Below are 18,000 nucleotides of genomic sequence, written 5' to 3'. Positions count from 1 at the left end.
CTACAAGGACTTGTATGCCAGCAAACAGGGAAACCTATCAGAAATGGATAGATTCCTGGACACATGCAACCTGCCTAAATTGAACCAGGAAGACATCGAAAACCTAAACAGACCCATAACTGAGACAGAAATTGAAACAGTAATAAAGGCCCTCCCAACAAAGAAAAGCCCAGGACCAGATGGATTCACTGCTGAATTCTACCAGATGTTTAAAGAAGAACTAACTCCAATTCTTCTCAAACTATTCAGAACAATCGAAGAAGAGGGAGTCCTCCCAAATTCTTTCTATGAAGCCAGCATCACCTTAATTCCTAAGCCGGAAAAAGATGCAGCACTGAAAGAGAATTACAGACCAATATCCCTGATGAACATAGATGCAAAAATCCTCAATAAAATTCTCGCCAATAGAATGCAACAACACATCAGAAAGATCATCCACCCAGACCAAGTGGGATTTATCCCTGGTATGCAGGGATGGTTTAATGTGCGCAAGACAATCAATGTGATACACCACATTAACAGACTGCAGAAGAAAAACCATATGATTATCTCAATAGATGCCGAGAAAGCATTTGATAAAATACAACACCCGTTCATGATGAAAACTCTAAGCAAACTGGGTTTGGAAGGAACATTCCTCAATACAATCAAAGCAATCTATGAAAAACCCACAGCCAACATCCTATTGAATGGGGAAAAGTTGGAAGCATTTCCACTGAGATCTGGAACCAGACAGGGATGTCCACTCTCACCACTGCTATTCAATATAGTTCTGGAGGTTCTAGCCAGAGCTATTAGGCAAGAAAAAGAAATTAAAGGGATACAAATTGGGAAGGAAGAGCTCAAACTATCCCTCTTTGCAGATGATATGATTCTTTATTTAGAGGACCCAAAGAACTCTACTAAGAGACTATTGGAACTCATAGAAGAGTTTGGCAAAGTAGCAGGGTATAAAATCAATGCACAAAAATCAACAGCCTTTGTATACACAGACAATGCCATGGCTGAGGAAGAACTTCTAAGATCAATCCCATTCACAATAGCTACAAAAACAATCAAATACCTTGGAATAAACTTAACCAAAGACGTTAAAGATCTCTACGATGAAAATTACAAAACCTTAAAGAAAGAAATAGAAGAGGATACCAAAAAATGGAAAAATCTTCCATGCTCATGGATTGGAAGAATCAATATCATCAAAATGTCCATTCTCCCAAAAGCAATTTATACTTTCAATGCAATACCAATCAAGATACCAAAGACCTTCTTCTCAGATCTGGAAAAAATGGTGCTGAAATTTATATGGAGGCACAAGAGACCTCGAATAGCTAAAGCAATCTTGTACAACAAAAACAAAGCCGGAGGCATCACAATACCAGATTTCAGGACATACTACAGGGCAGTTGTAATTAAAACAGCATGGTACTGGTACAGAAACAGATGGATAGACCAATGGAACAGAATTGAAACACCAGAAATCAACCCAAACATCTACAGCCAACTTATATTTGATCAAGGATCTAAAACTAATTCCTGGAGCAAGGACAGTCTATTCAATAAATGGTGCTGGGAAAATTGGATTTCCACGTGCAGAATCATGAAGCAAGACCCCTACCTTACACCTTACACAAAAATCCACTCCACATGGATTAAAGACCTAAATCTACGACCTGACACCATCAAGTTACTAGAGAACATTGGAGAAACCCTTCAAGATATTGGCACAGGCAAAGAATTTCTGGAAAAGACCCGGGAGGCACAGGCAGTCAAAGCCAAAATCAACTATTGGGATTGCATCAAATTGAGAAGTTTCTGTACTGCAAAAGAAACAGTGAGGAGAGTGAAAAGACAACCGACAGAATGGGAAAAAATATTTGCAAACTATGCAACAGACAAAAGGTTAATAACCAGAATCTACAAAGAGATCAAGAAACTCCACAACAACAAAACCAACAACCCACTTAAGAGATGGGCCAAGGACCTCAATAGACATTTTTCAAAAGAGGAAATCCAAATGGCCAACAGGCACATGAAAAAATGTTCAAGGTCATTAGCAATCAGGGAAATGCAAATCAAAACCACAATGAGGTTTCACCTCACCCCGGTTAGAATGGCTCACATGCAGAAATCTACCAACAACAGATGCTGGCGAGGATGTGGGGAAAAAGGGACACTAACCCACTGTTGGTGGGAATGCAAACTGGTCAAGCCACTATGGAAGTCAGTCTGGAGATTCCTCAGAAACCTGAAGATAACCCTACCGTCCGACCCAGCCATCCCACTCCTTGGAATTTACCCAAAGGAATTTAAATTGGCAAACAAAAAAGCGGTCTGCACCCTAATGTTTATTGCAGCTCAATTCACAATAGCTAAGACCTGGAACCAACCTAAATGCCCATCAACGATAGACTGGATAAAGAAATTATGGGATATGTACTCTTTAGAATACTATACCGCAGTAAGAAACAACGAAATCCAGTCATTTGCAACAAAATGGAGGAATCTGGAACACATCATGCTGAGTGAAATAAGCCAGTCCCAAAGGGACAAATACCATATGTTCTCCCTGATCGGTGACGACTGACTGAACACCAAGAGGGAAACCTGTTGGAGTGAGGTGGACACTATGGGAAATGGTGGCTTGATCAGCATAGCCCTGACTGTTAATGAACAACTAAATACATTATCCCTCTTAGTAGTTTTTTTTATCTGTTCTACTTAATATGACTGGTTTAGATCTGTAATTGATGCACAGTTATTCTTAAGTGTTGAAAATTAACTGAAATGTGATCCCTGTTGAACATGGTGGTGGGAATGGGAGAGGGAAGAGATGTATAATTTGGGACATGCTCAGGCTGACTTGCCCCAAGTGGTGGAGTTGGAAGCATACCAGGGGATTCCAATTCAATCCCATCGAGGTGGCATGTACCAATGCCATCTCACTGTTCCAGGTGATCAGTTTCAGTTCACAGTTGGTCATGGTGAAGGGACTGGGAGTCAAAGGGAGCACATAGACAAGTCTAGTACCTGCTAACGCTAACTGATGGAGTAAATACAGGGGAGAGTGATCCAACATGGGAAGTGAGATACTCAGCACACTCATAGAATGGCAGATGTCCTAAATAGCACTCTGGCCTCAGAATCAGCCCTAAAGGCATTCGGAGCTGGCTGAAAAGCTCATGAGAGTATTTCAGGCATGGAAAGCCAGGACACTCTGGCAAAAGATCTCTGTGAGTGAGATCCCAGTGGAAAGAACAGGCCATCAAAGAAGGAGGTACCTTTCTCTGAAGGGAGGAGAGAACCTCCACTTTGACTAGGACCTTGTCTAAACAAGATAAGAATCGGAGAACTCAGAGGGCTTCCATAGCCTTGGAAACTCATGACTGGAGCATAGGGAGATTACTGATGCCATAGACAGGAGTGTCAATTGGTAAAGTCAACAACAGGAGTCACTGTGCACTTACTCCTCATGTAGGATCTCTATCCTTAATGTGCTGTACATTGAGATTTAATGCTATAACGAGTACTCAAACAATATATTTCACTTTGTGTTTCTATGGGGGTGCAAACTGTTGAAATCCTTACTTAATGCATACTAAACTGATCCTCTGTAAAAAAAAAAAAAAAAAAAAAAAAAAAAAAGAAATTATCAGTTCCCAACTTGACTCTCACTGGGATTAAACATGACAATAGGTCTGCTCTGATTTCATCATCATTTTTAAAAATCATCTATTATTTTTCACTTTATGTTTCTGTGTGGGAGCAAACTGTTGAAATCCATACTTAATGTATACTAAGCTGATCTTCTGTATATTAAGATAATCGAAAATGAATCTTGATGTGAATGGAAGGGAAGAGGGAGTGGGAAAGGGGAGGGTTGTGGGTGGGAGGGACGGTATGGGGGGAAAGCCATTGTAATCCATAAGTCGTACTTTGGAAATTTATATGCATTAAATAAAAGTTTAAAAAAAAAAAGATTATGGAGCAAAATATTCAACCCAAATAATTAACAAAGCCAAACTTTAATATAAATGGGGTCCTGGAATGAACAGAGTCAGGTTTCATGGTATCCACCAGAGGAAGTTCTTAGCACCTGAGAGGGAGACAGAAATCAAATGAGAGTCTTGGTCAGGGCCTGCTGCCAGCTGAGTCTGGAGGGACTGCTCAGCAGTGACAGAGACTAGGACCAAACTCAGCTCATCTGCAGGGCATGAGTTACTAAGAAAACCTAGAATCTACAAAACAATTCTAAGTCAGACATTCTGCAAACCATTTGACTTAATAGTCCAACAGAAAGAATACAGATTTTTTTCCCAAAACCCTCAAATGAGATATAAATACTTAAGAGGAAATAATTTGTTCAGCAACAAAAGTTTAGTAACAAAAGCTGGGGCCATACCCCATCATGTGCTTCAGGCACAACAAGGCCAGTGTCAGTGTCAGAAAGGGGGGCATATCCTGGGACTATGAGGCTAAGACACACCAGCCACACTACAACTGTGCTGCAAACTCCACCATGGGTTCTGCCTCTGTCCATCCAGATATAGCCCAGGGGACAGCCTGCCACATCACCACCTTTCCCTGGGGAGTAACAGCAAGCAGGCCTGGGTCATAGGAGTCCACTCGGGCACTTTGACAGGTCTGCAGCAAGATTCACATCTAAGGACTCACCCAAAAAGCCTCAGCACAGCAGATGGGCTGCTGGGTTTTTGCATGCCAGGCCTCAGCCCAGACCTGGGCTGGTGCTTCAGGCTCATCAGCCCAGTATCCACAGAGCAGGTAGGATCCGTCATCCTTGAGGATAGGCACAATGGCATCTGGCCCTTCCAGTGGGGGTGGATCTCCACACACCCTGAGGTGTGAATGCAGAGGGGAGGACGGAAGAGGTGGAAAAGATGAGGGCTTAGCACAAAGTCATTGAGTTCCAACCCAGTTCCACCAAACCTTCCTAGCAGTCTGAAAGGGTCTGTCAGCCAACAGGGAAAGGATCATTCTCTATGAGCCATCTGATCTAGATCCTCCCCTGGTGCAGACAAAGTGAGCCTTCACACAGATAGGTAAGACCCAGCAGGGTGCAGAGAAGGATGGGACAGGAAGACAGAGGAGAGAAGGATGGCAGCTGAAGGGCAGAAGGTGCTGAGGTGTCCCTCTCCCAGCCCCCTGGGACAGGAAAGGACAAGCTGACCAGAAGCCTGTTTAGTTTCAGGGAGAAGAATCCCCTTGGTCTGGAATGCTCCCAACCAACGAAACCAATACGAACTTGGCATTGATCCCATTTCACTAAGCACTGCGGAGAGCATTGGTGCATTGGACATCCCTGTCTTTATTGTTGTACTGCAGGGATGTGGATGAAGCACAAGCAGAGGGGCTGAGGGAGCTGCCAAACACTTTTTATGGAGGTGACATAAAAGTGTGGCATGAGGAATGACCTCGGCATGACTGGACCCCAGGAAAACTTATGTAGGTTCCAAAGAGGATATGTAGTTGGTGACCTGCACAGTGTTTGTGACCTGCCTCAGCACATGGGGCTTTCAAGACATGGTCCACAGTCTGTAGGATGAGATTTGAATGGGAAAAATGGCTCATGGGTCCCTTTCTCTCCTCCTGTGTCTGGCATGCCAGATGTCCAGAGTAAAACACCCTCAACCCATCTGTAGATTTACCTCTGATTAGCCTCAGCCTGGTCTGCACGTGCCACCTTCCCTTCCTCCTCTTGTGATGAGGGCTCTTCCACTGCAAAGACGTGCAAATGGGGCAGGCCATGGTAAATGAGATGACGAACAAAAGCGATGGTATATTAAAGCTCAGGTACCACCCACAGTCACATAGGGATATCTATGTTGTCCAGCTGTGGCACTACCTTGCTTAGCAACAGCTCCCAAACAGGAGGACATGCCTGTTTAGACAGGTCCTCTGCCCAATAGTGGAAATCTCCCTCCCTGCTGGGCGTGTGTCCTCTCACTCATTTGGCATCCTGATCTTCCAAAAGTGATCAGCTGCTCTCAATCCCATGGCTATATGTTGTAAGTTCCAGGTGTGGGTTACTTTTTTAAAGATTTTATTTATTTTGAGAGTTAGGGTTACAGACAGTGAGAGGGAGAGACAGAGAGAAAGGTCTTCCTTACATTGGTTCACTCCCCAGATGGCCACAATGGCCAGAGCTGCGCCAATCTGAAGCCAGGAGCCAGGCACTTCTTCCTGTTCTCCTATGTGGGTGCAGGGGCCCAAGGACTTGGGCAATCTTATATTGCTATCCCAGGCCATAGCAGAGAGCTATACTGGAAGTGGAGCAGCCGGGACTAGAACAGGTGGCCATATGGGATGCTGGCGCTGCAGGCAGAGGATTAACCTACTGCACCACAGCGCCAGCACCCAGATGTGTTTTAAGTGACCAATCACACAAAGAACCACCCCACCTGCAGTCTGCTCTGCAGATGCCACCTCTATTTTCTCCTTCTGGCTGGAGGCATCTTCCACTGCAAGGAGGGAAACTGGGGTAGAACATGGTCAATGAGATGGCATGCAAACACATTCTCATAGTAAAGCCCAGGTATCACAAATGCCCCACCAGCTTCTGAGGACACCTATGCTGCTCACTTAGTGAACAGGTGTTAGCAACAGCCTCACTCCCAGGGGACATGCCTACAATGGCAAGTCCTCTGCCTACCAATGGAGAGCTCCCTGCCTGTCTGGAGTGTGATAGCCACAGATCAGGCATCCTGATCTTCCATGAGGGGCCAGCCGCTTTCACCACGTGGCTCCTTGGTCTATGTCTGATGTGTCACAACAGGGGGCTCATCCCCACAGCAGTCATTGGTGGGGGACTCCTGGGCATGTACACCCTGCCACAGTATGAACATATGAAACCCACAGAGCTTCACACACACAGGAGCCTTTTGGTGTCATTCACACAGTGGCCCTTAGTGGATCCTGAGAGGCACGAGGCCAGCACTGGCAACCTCAGCATGGAACCCTCAGGACATGGCTCAGGGTTCTAGATGAAGAGTGACATCAACACAATTGGAATGAGAGAGACAGCATGCCCAGTTCATCAGGATCTGAGAAAGATATCAGGCTGAGAAGGTAACCCGAGTAGAGCTGTGGTAGCAGACATGCAGTGTAATGGCATCTAGGGCAAGGCCAAAGGTGCCCCACTCTTCCATGTGTAGGCTAGAAGAAATCCTTGACACATGCAGGGGCACAGGCTGGGGCCCTGCCATCACACTTGCCTCTTATGCAGCAACATGGTCGGCTTGCTTGTCAGAAAACAGAGCATAACCTGGGACTCTGAGGTCATGAAATACCTGCCTACACTACATCCCTGCTGCAAACTCCACCCAGGGCTCTGCTTAGTCCACCCAGAAGTAGCGCAGAGTTCCTGCCACATCACACCTTTCCCCAGGGGTATAGAGCAAGCAGACCTCTGTCACTAGGGTGCACTCAGCTGGTTTGGCAGGTCTAGAGCAAGATTCCCACCAAAAGACTCACCCACAATGGCCTCCGCACAGCAGATGGGCTGCTGGGCTGTAGGGTGCAGGGCCCCAGCCCAGGCCTGGACTGGGGCTTCAGGCTCATCAGCCCAATATGCACAGAGCATGTAGGATCCATCATCCTTGAGGATGGGCACAATGGCATCTGGCCTTTCCAGTGGTGGTGGATCTCCACCCACCCTGAGGTGTGAAAGCAGAGGGGAGGATGAGAGGATTGGGAAAGATGAGGGCTTAAACCAAAATCATTGAGCTCCAACCCAGTTCCACCAAACCTTCCTAGCAGTCCTTAAGGTCTGTCACACAATAGGGACAGGACCATCCACTAACAGCCATCAAAATGGATCCTCCCTTGATTCAAAGTGAGCCTCACAGGGACAGGGCAGACCCAGCAGGATGCAGAGAAGGTAATAGGAGAGGAGTCTGTCAGCCCAAGGCCAGAGGGCCCTCTTACAGCATCCTGGGACAGAGAAGAACAAGCTGGCCAGAAGCCAGTTGTCTAGTTCCAGGGAAAGAATCCCCTTGGGGTGCAATGTTCCCACCCAGCTAAAGCTCTTCAGTACTCTAGACAGCCTCGGGATGGGTCCCATTTCCATCAGCACTGTGGTGTCATCATGCCCTGCACACTCCCTGTCTCACCATTGCACCACAGGGATGCTGATGAAGGACAAGCAGAGGGACCAAGGGAGAGGCCCTCACTTTTTAGAGAGGCCACACAGAAGTAGTGGCATTAGGAGTGACCTAGACAGGTGACGGATTTCCAGGGAAATTTATACAGGGACCCATTGAGGGTAAATGGGCAGTGAGCAGGACAGTGTTACAGTGCAACTCAGCACATGAAGCTTTCAAGAGGTGCATCCAGTCATTGTGGGAGGAAAACTGAATGATATAAATCATGCAAAGGGCACATTCTCTCACCTCATGTCTGATATCTCCACATGTCCATACTAAAACACCCTGAACACATCTGTCGATTTACCTGGAGGTAGCCTCAGCCCAATCAGCAGTTGCCAACATGACTTTCTCTTTTCGGTAGGTGGCATCTTTCACTGCAAAGAAATGCAAATGAGGCAGGACATGTGAAATGAGATGCCATGCAAATGCGATGGCCTAGTAAAGAACAGGTACCACACCATATTCTAGCATCTTCCTAAGAAAGGTGTGGTCGCATGACCTTGGTCAGCCACTGCCTCACTCCCAGGAGGGCAGGCCTGCAATGGCAAGTCCTCTGCCTGACAATGCAGCCCTCCCTTTCTTGGGAGTGTTTCATCACACACAACAGGCATCATGATCTTCCACAAGTGGTCAGCTGTTTTCAATCATATGGGCCCTTGGCCTATGAATTAGGTATGTTCTAAGAGACCAACCACACAATGAGAGGCTCATCCCATCCTACAGCCATGGTGGGAACTCCCAGGCTCACACACTCTGCTGCAATATGAATATGTGAAACTCTCAGAGCTTCACACTACTAAGACTTTTGGTGCTATGCAGACACTGTGTCCCTTAGTGAACCCTGAGAGGCAATAGGCCAGCACTGGCTACCACAGGATGGAGCCCTCAGGACATGGCCCAGGGTTCCAGATGAGGTATGACATCACCACAGTAGGAATAAGAGAGACAGTATGGCCCTGTTCAAAGGGATGTGATTAAGATCTCAGTTCAGCAAGGTGACCAGAAGTATAGCTGGCCTAGCGGGCAGACATTGTCTTTGCAAATTGCTGGGGCAGAGGTCTGACAGAGAAGCCTGCCACTGGCAAAAGGCATCCCACTCTTCCAAGAGGAGCCTTAGAAAAATACCTTGTCGCATGCATGAGCACAGGCTCATGGTGGATCGATGCCACAACATCTGCTTTGGGCATAGTGACACAGCTGGCTTTGGTGCCAGAAAGTGGAGAATAACCTGGGCTCTGAGGTTAAGAAACACCTGCCTACACTAAACAGTTGCTGCAAACTCCACACAAGGTTCTGCCTCAGTCCACCTCAATGAAGTCTAGTGGATAGCCTAAGATTTCAGACCTTTTCCAGAGTGTTGCAGAAAGCAGGCCAAGGGTTTATGGGTGTACTCCTGTGGTTTGGCTGCCCTGCACCAAGTTTCACATCAAAGAACTCACCCACAATGGCCTCAGCACAGCAGATGGGTTGCTGGGTTGTAGGGTGCCAGGCCCTAGCCCAGGCCTGGACCGGCACTTCAGGATCATCCATCCAAACTGCACAGAGCATGTAGGATCCATCATCCTTGAGAATAGGCACAATGACATCTGGCCCTTCCAGTGGGGGTGGATCTTCACACACCCTGAGGTGTGATGCAGAGCAGAGGCTGGGAGGGGTGGAAAAGATGAGGGCTTAACACAAGGTCATTCAGTTCCAACCCAGTCCCACCAATCCCTCCTAGCAGTCTGAAAGGGTTGTCACCCAAGAGAGACAGGATTATCCTCTAAGATCGATCTGATCTAACTCATCCTCTGGTTCAGACAACATGAGCCTTCACATGGACAGGGCAGACACATTAGAATGCAGAGGGGCTGGGACAGGAAGATAGGAGGAGAGGAAGCTGTCAGTAGAAGGCTTGAAGGAGGAGCACAGGGCTCTGCTGCCCACTCTCACAGCCCCCTGAGGGCAATGAAGCACAAGCTGGCCAGAAGCAAGTTGTCTAGTTTCAGGGAAAAGATTCTCATTAATGTGAAATGCTCCAACCCAGGGAATGTATTTAACAGCCCAGACAACCCCAGGATGGGTCCCATTTCTGTCAGAACTGTGCAGTGCATCCCTGTCTTTATCATCGTATTGCAGGGTTGCTAATGAAGGAAAAGCAGAGGGGCTGAGGGAGTTGCCCTCAGTTTTTAGAGAGGCCACACAGAAGCAGTGGCACGAGGAATGACCTCAACAGGAGACTGGGCCCAGGAATATTTGTGCAGGTGTCCAAAGGAGGATAAGTGATGGTATCTGGCAGGATTTGGGGTCCACCTCAGCACATGGAGCCTTCAAGAGGTGCTCCAGAGCATTTGTAGGAAGAGATTTGAGTGGGGCAATTTCTCTTCTCCCACGTCTTCCATCTCTAGGGGTCCCTAGTAAAGCCCCCTCAACCCATCTCTAGGTTTACCTCTGATTAGCCTCGGCCTGGTCTGCAGGTGCCACCACACCTTCCTCCTCTTGAAATGAGGGCTCTTCCACTGCAAAGATGTGCAAATGGGGCAGGACATGGCAAATGAGATGATAAGCAAATGTGAGAGCATGCTAAAGCACAGGTACCGCCTACTGTCACACCAGATTCCAAGGATATCTATGCTGTCTGGTTGTGGTACTATCTTGGTTAGCGACAGAACCAAACCATAAGGACATGGCTGTTTTGACAAGTCCTCTGCCCAACAATGGAAATCTCCCTCCCTGTCTGAGAGTGTGTCAACTCACTCATCGGGCATTCTGATCTCCCACAAGGGGTCAGCCACATTCAATCCCCTGGCTCTCTTAGGTGTCTCAGTGTTCAACTGCACAATTAGAGGCTCATCTGATCCTGCAGGCAATGTGGGGACTCCCTGGTTACTATCCCCTGCCATAAAATGAACATGGGAAACCCATAGAGCTTCCCACACACAGGCACCTTTTGGTGCCATGCAGACACTGTGGTCCTAGTGGATCCCGAGATGCACGGGGCCAGCATTGACAACCTCAGGATGGAACCCCCAGTACATGGCTAAGTGTTCCAGAGGGGAAGTGCAGTCTCCACCATGGGAACAAGAGAACAAACAGCCCAGTTCAAGAGCATCCAGTTAAGATTTTGGGCTGAGAAGGTAGCTGGGAGTACAGATTTCCTGGGAGAAATGCAGGGTCATGGCACAGGGCTGGGGCAAGAAACACCTGCCTAGACTACATCCATGCTGCAAACTCCACCCAGGGTTCTGCCTTAGTCCATCCAGATGTAGCCCTGAGGAAAGCCTACCACATCACCACCCTTCCCCAGGGGCTTAGAGCAAGCAACTAGGGTCATTGGGATGCTCATAGGCTTATCATATCTGCAACAAGAATCATATCAATGGCCTCACCCAAAGTGTCCTCAGCACAGAAGATGGGCTGCTGGGTTGTAAAGTGCCAGGCTCCAGCCCAGGCCTGGACTGGTGCTTCAGGCTCATCAGCCCAGTATCCACAGAGCAGGTAGGATCCGTCATCCTTGAGGATAGGCACGATGGCATCTGGCCCTTCCAGTGGGGGTGGGTCTCCACACACCCTGAGGTGTGAATGCAGAGGGCAGGACAAGAGAGGAGGAAAAGATGAGGGCTTAACACAAAGTCATTCAGTTGCAGCCCAGCCCCACTAACCCTTCCTAGCTCTCAGAAAGTGTCTTTCCCCAATAGGGACAGGAGCACTCTCTAAGAGCTGTCTGATCTAGATCCTCCCCTTGTTCAAAGAGACCCTTCACAGGGATAAGGCAGACACAGCAGGATGCAGAGAGGATGGGACAGGAAGAAAGAAGGAGAGGTCGCTGTCAATAGAAGGCCAGAAAGCATTCTAGGAGCAGAGGGCTCTGGTAGCTCTCTCCCAGACCCCTGGGGACAGAAAAGGACAAGCTGGCCAGAAGCCAGTTGTCTAGTTTCAGGGAAAAGAATCCCCATGGTGTAGAATGTTCCAACCCAGCTAAGCACTTTACTACCACAGACAGAAATGGGATTGGGTCCCATTTTTCTCAGTGCTGTTTAGTACACCAGTGCTTGGGCATTCTCTGTCTCAATCATCGTACTGCAGGGATGCTGATGAGGGATTAGCAGAAGGGCCAAGGGAGTGGCCCCTTTCTTTTTATGGAGGCCACACAGAAGCAGTGGCATTACAAATGGCCTGGACAGGTGAATGTTCCCCAGGCAAACTTCTGCAGGTTTCCAATGGAGGTTGGAGGTTTGGGCTGACCTGGACAGTGTTTGGGGCCAGCCTCACCACATGGAACTTTGAAGAGGTGCAAGCAGAGATTTCCTGGGCGGAGCTTTGAATGGTAAATATTGCTTATGGGGCACATTCTCTCCTCCCCATGTCTGCCATCTCCAGGAGTCCATAATAAACAACCTCCACCCCATCTGCCAACTTACATGGGTATAGCCTCGGCCTGCTCTGCAGATGCCGAGTCCCCTTCCTCCTTTTTGCAGGAGGGCTCTTCCACTGCAGAGAATGCAAATGGGACAGGATGTGGTCAATGGGATGACATGTACATGAGATGGCATAAAGTAAGGCACCACCCACTGTCACAAGCTTCTGAAGACACCTATGCTGTCAGGTTGTGGAACTGCCTGTGTTAGCCACAGCCTCACTCACAGGAGGACAAGCCTGGAATGGCAAGTCCTCTGTCTAACAATGTAGCCCTCCCTCCCTACTTGGGAAGTTTTTCATAACACAAAACATGCATCCTGACCTTCCAGAAGTGGTCAGCTATTTTCAACCATATGTGTCCTTGGCCTGTGAGTCAGATATGTTCTAAGAGACCATACACACAATGGGAGGACCATCCCATGCAACATCCAAAGTGGGAAATTCCTAGGCACACACACTGTGCTGCAATGTGAACATGTGAATCCAACAGGGGCTCACAGCACTGAAGTCTTTCGGTGCCAGGCAGACACTGTGCCCCTTAGAGCATCCAGATAGACACAAGGCCAGCACTGACTACTTCAGGATGGAACCCTCAATACATGGCTGAGGATTCCTGATTTGGAATGACATCACCACAGTGCGAATGTGAGAGAGTGTGACCCTACTCAGCGGGATCTGGTGGAGATCTCAGGCTGAGAAAGTAGCCAGAATAGCTGTCCTGGCAGGCATGTAGTGTCTTGGTAACCAAATGGGGCAGAGGTTTCACAAGGAAGCCTGCACTGACCAAAGGCATCCCACTCTTCAAGTGGAGGCCTGGAAGAAAACCCTGTCATCTGAATGAGCACAGGCTCCAAAGCCCAGGCCATGCCATCATACCTGCTTTGGGGACAGTGACATGGTCAGATTCATTGCTGAGCATGGGGCATAACATGGGGATCTCAGGTTAAATAACACATGCCTAAATTAGTGCAGCAAACTCTACCCCAGGTTCTGCCTCTGTCAATCTAGATCTGCTCCATGGTTCAGCCTACCCCATCACAATCTTTTCCAGCAGTGTTCAAGAAAGCAAGACAGGGTCACCAAGTGCACTCAGGAGGTTTGGAGGTCAGCAACAAGATTCCCAACAAAGGACTCACCCGCAATGGCTTCAGCACAGCAAATGGGCTTCTGGGTTGTAAGGTACCAGGGCTCAGCACAGGCCTGGACTGGTGCTTCAGGATCATCTGCCCAAAATCCACAGAGCATGTAGGACCCATCATCCTTGAGGATAGGTGTGATGACATCTGGCCCTTCCAGTGGGGGTGGATCTTCACCCACCCTGAGGTGTGAATGCAGAGGGCAGGACAAGATGGGAGGAAAAGAGGAAGGCTTAACACAAAGTCATTCAGTTGCAATCCAATCCCACCAATCCTTCCTCCCTGTCTAAAAGTGTATGTCACCCAACAGAGACAGGATTGTCCCTTAAGAGCCATCTGATCTAGAGCCTCCCCTGGTGCAGTCAAAGTGAACCTTCACATGGACAGTGCAGACCCAACAGAACACGGGGAGGATGGGACAGGAAGATAGAAGGAGAGGAGGCTGTAGGCAATTGTCAGAAGGCATGCTGAAGAGCAGAGGGCCCTGGGGCACCTCTTGTCAACCCCTGGAGACAGAAAAGGACAAGGGATGCTGATGAGGGACAAGCAGTGGGGCTGAGGGAGTGCCCTTCACTTTTTAGGAAAAGCACACAGAAGCAGTGGTATTAGGAATGATCTAGATAGGTGACTGGTTTCCAGGGAAACTTATGCAGGTGTCCAGGGGAAGATAACTGGGCAGTGACCTGGGCAGCAGTACAGTGTAACTCAGCACATGGGGATTTCAAGAGGTGTGCCAGGTCTTCCTGGGAGGAGCAATGAATGTTTTAAAAATCTCACAGGGCACTTTCTCTCACCCCATTTCTGCCATCACCAGATAGCCATACCATACTAAAAACCCTGGAGCCAGCTGTCAACTTACCTGGACATAGCCTCAGCCTGATCTGAGGATGCCCCCTTGACTTTCTCCTTTTTGTTTGAGGAGTCTTCCACTGCAAGGGAGTGCAAATGGGGCAGGGCATGGTAAATGAGATGACATGCAAATGCAACAGGCTAGTAAGGCACAGGTATCACAATTGTCCCACCATATTCTTTTTATTTTTGACAGGCAGAGTAGACAGTGAGAGAGAGAGACAGAGAGAAAGGTCTTCCCTTGCCGTTGGTTCACCCTCCAATGGCCACCATGGCCAGTGCACTGTGGGCAGCGCACCACACTGATCCAAAGCCAGGAGCCAGGTGCTTTTCCTGGTCTCCCATGCGGGTGCAGGGCCCAAGCACTTGGGCCATCCTCCATGCACTCCTGGGCCACAGCAGAGAGCTGGCCAGGAAGGTGGGAAACCGGGACAGAATCTGGTGCCCCAACTGGGACTAGAACTCGGTGTGCCGGCACCGCAGATGGAGGATTAGCCTATTGAGCTGCAGCACTGGCCCCCACCATATTCTGAGTAAATCTGTACTGTCTGGTTGTGGCACAGCCTTGGATAGTGACAGCCTAACTCATAGGAGGACATGCCGATAATGCTCAAATCCTCTAACAACGCTGCTCTACCTCCCTTTTGGGGGAGTGTTTCATAACACACAACAGGAATCTTAACCTTCCCAATTGGTCAGCCATTTTCAACCTTTTGTGTCCTTGGCCTGTGAGTCAGATATGTTCTAAGAGACCAACCACACAATGAGAGGACCATCCCATGCAAGAGCCAATGTGGGAGACTCCCAGGCTCACACACTCTGCTGCAATATGAACATGGGAAACCCAAGGAGCCTCACACCACTGAAGTCTTTTGGTGCCATGAAGACACTGTACCCCTAGTGAATCCTGAGAGGCTCAAAGCCAGCACATGGTCCTGGGCTTCAGATAAGGGGTGATGTCACCACAAAGGAAATAAGAGAGACAGTGCGGTCCTGTTTAGGGGGGTGTGGTTAAGAACTCAGGCTGAGAAGGTAAGCCAAGATTACAGCTGTCCTGGCAGGCATGCAGTATCTTAGCCATAGTTGGGGCAGAGGTCTCACAGGGAAGCCTACAACTGGCCAAGGGCATCCCACTCTACCAAGTAAGGCCTAGGAAAAAAACCCATCCCATGCATGAGCACAGTATATATCACTGGATCCATGCCACCACACCTGCCTTGGGTGCCGACATGACCGGCTTTGGTGCCAGAAAATGGAGCATAACCTGGGGCTCTGAGGTTAAGAGACATCTGCCTATGATACATCTTTGCTGCAAATTCCACCAAAGTTCTACTTCAGACCATCTAGATTGAGCTAAGGGACATCTTACCAAATCAGGACATTTTCTCTGGGGGTTAGAACAAGCAGGCCAGTGTCACTGAGGTACAATCAGGTGTGGCAGGTCTGAAGCAAGATCAAATCAAAGGACTCACCCACAATGGCCTCAGCACAGCAGAGGGGTTGCTGGGTTGTAAAGTGCCAGGCCCTAGCCCAGGCCTGGGCTGGTGCTTCAGGCTCATCAGCCCAGTATCCACAGAGCAGGTAGGATCTGTCATCCTTGAGGACAGGCACGATGGCATCTGGCCCTTCCAGTGGGGGTGGGTCTCCACACACCCTGAGGTGTGAATGCAGAGGGGAGGATGGAAGAGGTAGAAAACATGAAGGGTTAACACAAGGTCATTCAGTTCCAACCCATTTCCACCAAACCATCCTAGCAGTCTGAGAGATCTGTCACCCAATAGGGACAGGACCAACCACCACCAGCCATCTGATCTAGATCTTCCCCTGGTCCAGGCAAAGTGAGCCTTCATTGGATAGGGAAGACCCAGTAGAATGCAGAGAGGATGGGAAAGGAAGCCAGAAGGAGAGGAGGCTAGCAGCCAAAGGCCAGAAGTCACATTTAGGAGCAGAGGGCTCTGGTACCCACTCTCAAAACCCCCTGGGGACAGAGAAGGACAAGCTGGCCAGAAGCCAGTTGTCTAGTTGCAGGAAACAGAATCACCTTGTTGTGGAATGTTACCACCCAGCTAAAGCACTTTAGCACCCCAGACCACTTCAGGATGTGTCCTAATTACATCAGCACTGTAGCTTGCATCCGGGCATTGGAATCCCTGTCTTTATGAATGTAACACAGGGATGCTGATTAGGGACGAGCAGAGGGGCTGAGGGAGAGGCCTCTCACTTTAATGGAGGCCACACAGAAGCAGCGGTATTAGAAATGACTTGGACTGCTGACTGGTTCCCAAGGTAACTATGCAGGTGTTCAGTGGATGTTGGGGGGAGTTGACTGGACAGTCTTTGGGGACCTCAACAGCACATGGAGGTTTGGAGAGGTGCTCTCAGAGTCTCTGTGGGAGAAGTTTTGAATGGTATAAATGGCCCTTGGGGCACATTCTCTCCTTCCTGTGTGCAATCTCCAGATGGCCATGCTGAAACACCCTGAACCCATCTGAACGTTTACATGGGGATAGCCTTGGCCTGGTCTGTAGATGCCAACTCCACTTCCTCCTTTTGGTGGTAGGGGTTTTCCACTGCAGAGAGTAAAAATGGGGCCGGATGTGGTAACTGGGATGATATGCAAATGCGATGGCACAGTAAAGCTCAGGTACTGCCCACCATCACACAACTTAGAGACATCCATGCCATCTAGTTGTGGCATTACCTTGCTAAAAAGAGTGTCACACCCAGGAGCACATGCTTCCAATGGCAAGTCTTTGCCAACCAAAGGAGAACTCCCTCCCAGGAACTCTCAGGTTAAGAAACACAAGCCTACATGACATGTGTGCTGTAGCCCCACCCAGTATTCAGCATTTGTCCATACAGATGTAGCCATGTGATTGCCTACCCATCACCTCCTTTCCTGGGGGGTTACAGCAAGCAGGTCAGGGTTATTGGGATGGTCTCAGGAGGTTCAGCAGGTCTCAGCAAGATTCCCATCAAAGGACTCACCCACAATGGCCTCAGTACAGCAGATGGGCTGCTGGATTGTAGGATGCCAGGCCCCAACACAGGCCCAGATTGGAGCTTCAGCATCATCATCTGCCCAAAATCCACAGAGCATGTAGGACCCATCATCCTTGAGGATAGGCATGATGACATCTGGCCCTTTCAGTGGGGGTGGGTCTTCACACACCCTGAGGTGTGAATGCAGAATGGGGGAAGGAAGGGTTAAAAAGATAAGAGCTTAACACAAAGTCACTCAGTTCCAACCCAGTCCCACCTAACCTTCCTAGCATTCTGAAAGCATTTTTCATCCAATATGGATGGGGCCATCCTCTAAGAGCCTTGTGATCTTGATATTCCTCATGTTCAAAAAGAGCCTTCCCATAGATAGGGCAGACCCAGTAGAATGTAGAGAGGAAAGGACAGGAGATAGAAGGAGAGGAGGCTGGGAGCAGAAGGCCAGAAGTCACACT

General features: G+C 48.7%; 1 protein-coding gene across 1 annotated transcript in view; it reads right to left on the bottom strand.

The window, feature by feature from the left end:
- Positions 1-4,003: 4,003 nt before the first annotated feature.
- The window catches only part of LOC127488206 (uncharacterized), a 16,121-nt gene continuing 2,124 nt past the window's right edge, over positions 4,004-18,000 (bottom strand). The window contains exons 2-17 of the mRNA XM_089320801.1: positions 17,810-17,972; positions 17,534-17,718; positions 17,046-17,115; positions 16,018-16,199; positions 14,556-14,625; positions 13,697-13,878; positions 12,563-12,632; positions 11,531-11,712; positions 10,591-10,660; positions 9,602-9,807; positions 8,467-8,536; positions 7,489-7,670; positions 6,417-6,491; positions 5,664-5,733; positions 4,672-4,852; positions 4,004-4,093 (exon numbers count right to left, since the gene is read on the bottom strand). Of these exons, the coding sequence (XP_089176927.1) occupies positions 4,055-4,093; positions 4,672-4,852; positions 5,664-5,733; positions 6,417-6,491; positions 7,489-7,670; positions 8,467-8,536; positions 9,602-9,807; positions 10,591-10,660; positions 11,531-11,712; positions 12,563-12,632; positions 13,697-13,878; positions 14,556-14,625; positions 16,018-16,199; positions 17,046-17,115; positions 17,534-17,718; positions 17,810-17,972 (1,997 nt within the window). The 3' untranslated portion in view covers positions 4,004-4,054. The remainder of the gene's footprint in view (positions 4,094-4,671; positions 4,853-5,663; positions 5,734-6,416; positions 6,492-7,488; positions 7,671-8,466; positions 8,537-9,601; positions 9,808-10,590; positions 10,661-11,530; positions 11,713-12,562; positions 12,633-13,696; positions 13,879-14,555; positions 14,626-16,017; positions 16,200-17,045; positions 17,116-17,533; positions 17,719-17,809; positions 17,973-18,000) is intronic.

The sequence above is a fragment of the Oryctolagus cuniculus genome, chromosome 19 (genome assembly GCF_051225735.1).
Source record: "Oryctolagus cuniculus isolate XC-2025 breed Fujian yellow rabbit chromosome 19, ASM5122573v1, whole genome shotgun sequence".
NCBI classification, from domain to species: domain Eukaryota; kingdom Metazoa; phylum Chordata; class Mammalia; order Lagomorpha; family Leporidae; genus Oryctolagus; species Oryctolagus cuniculus.
Note: the sequence above shows the minus strand (reverse complement) of the source record. Positions and strands in the feature narration are given on the sequence as shown.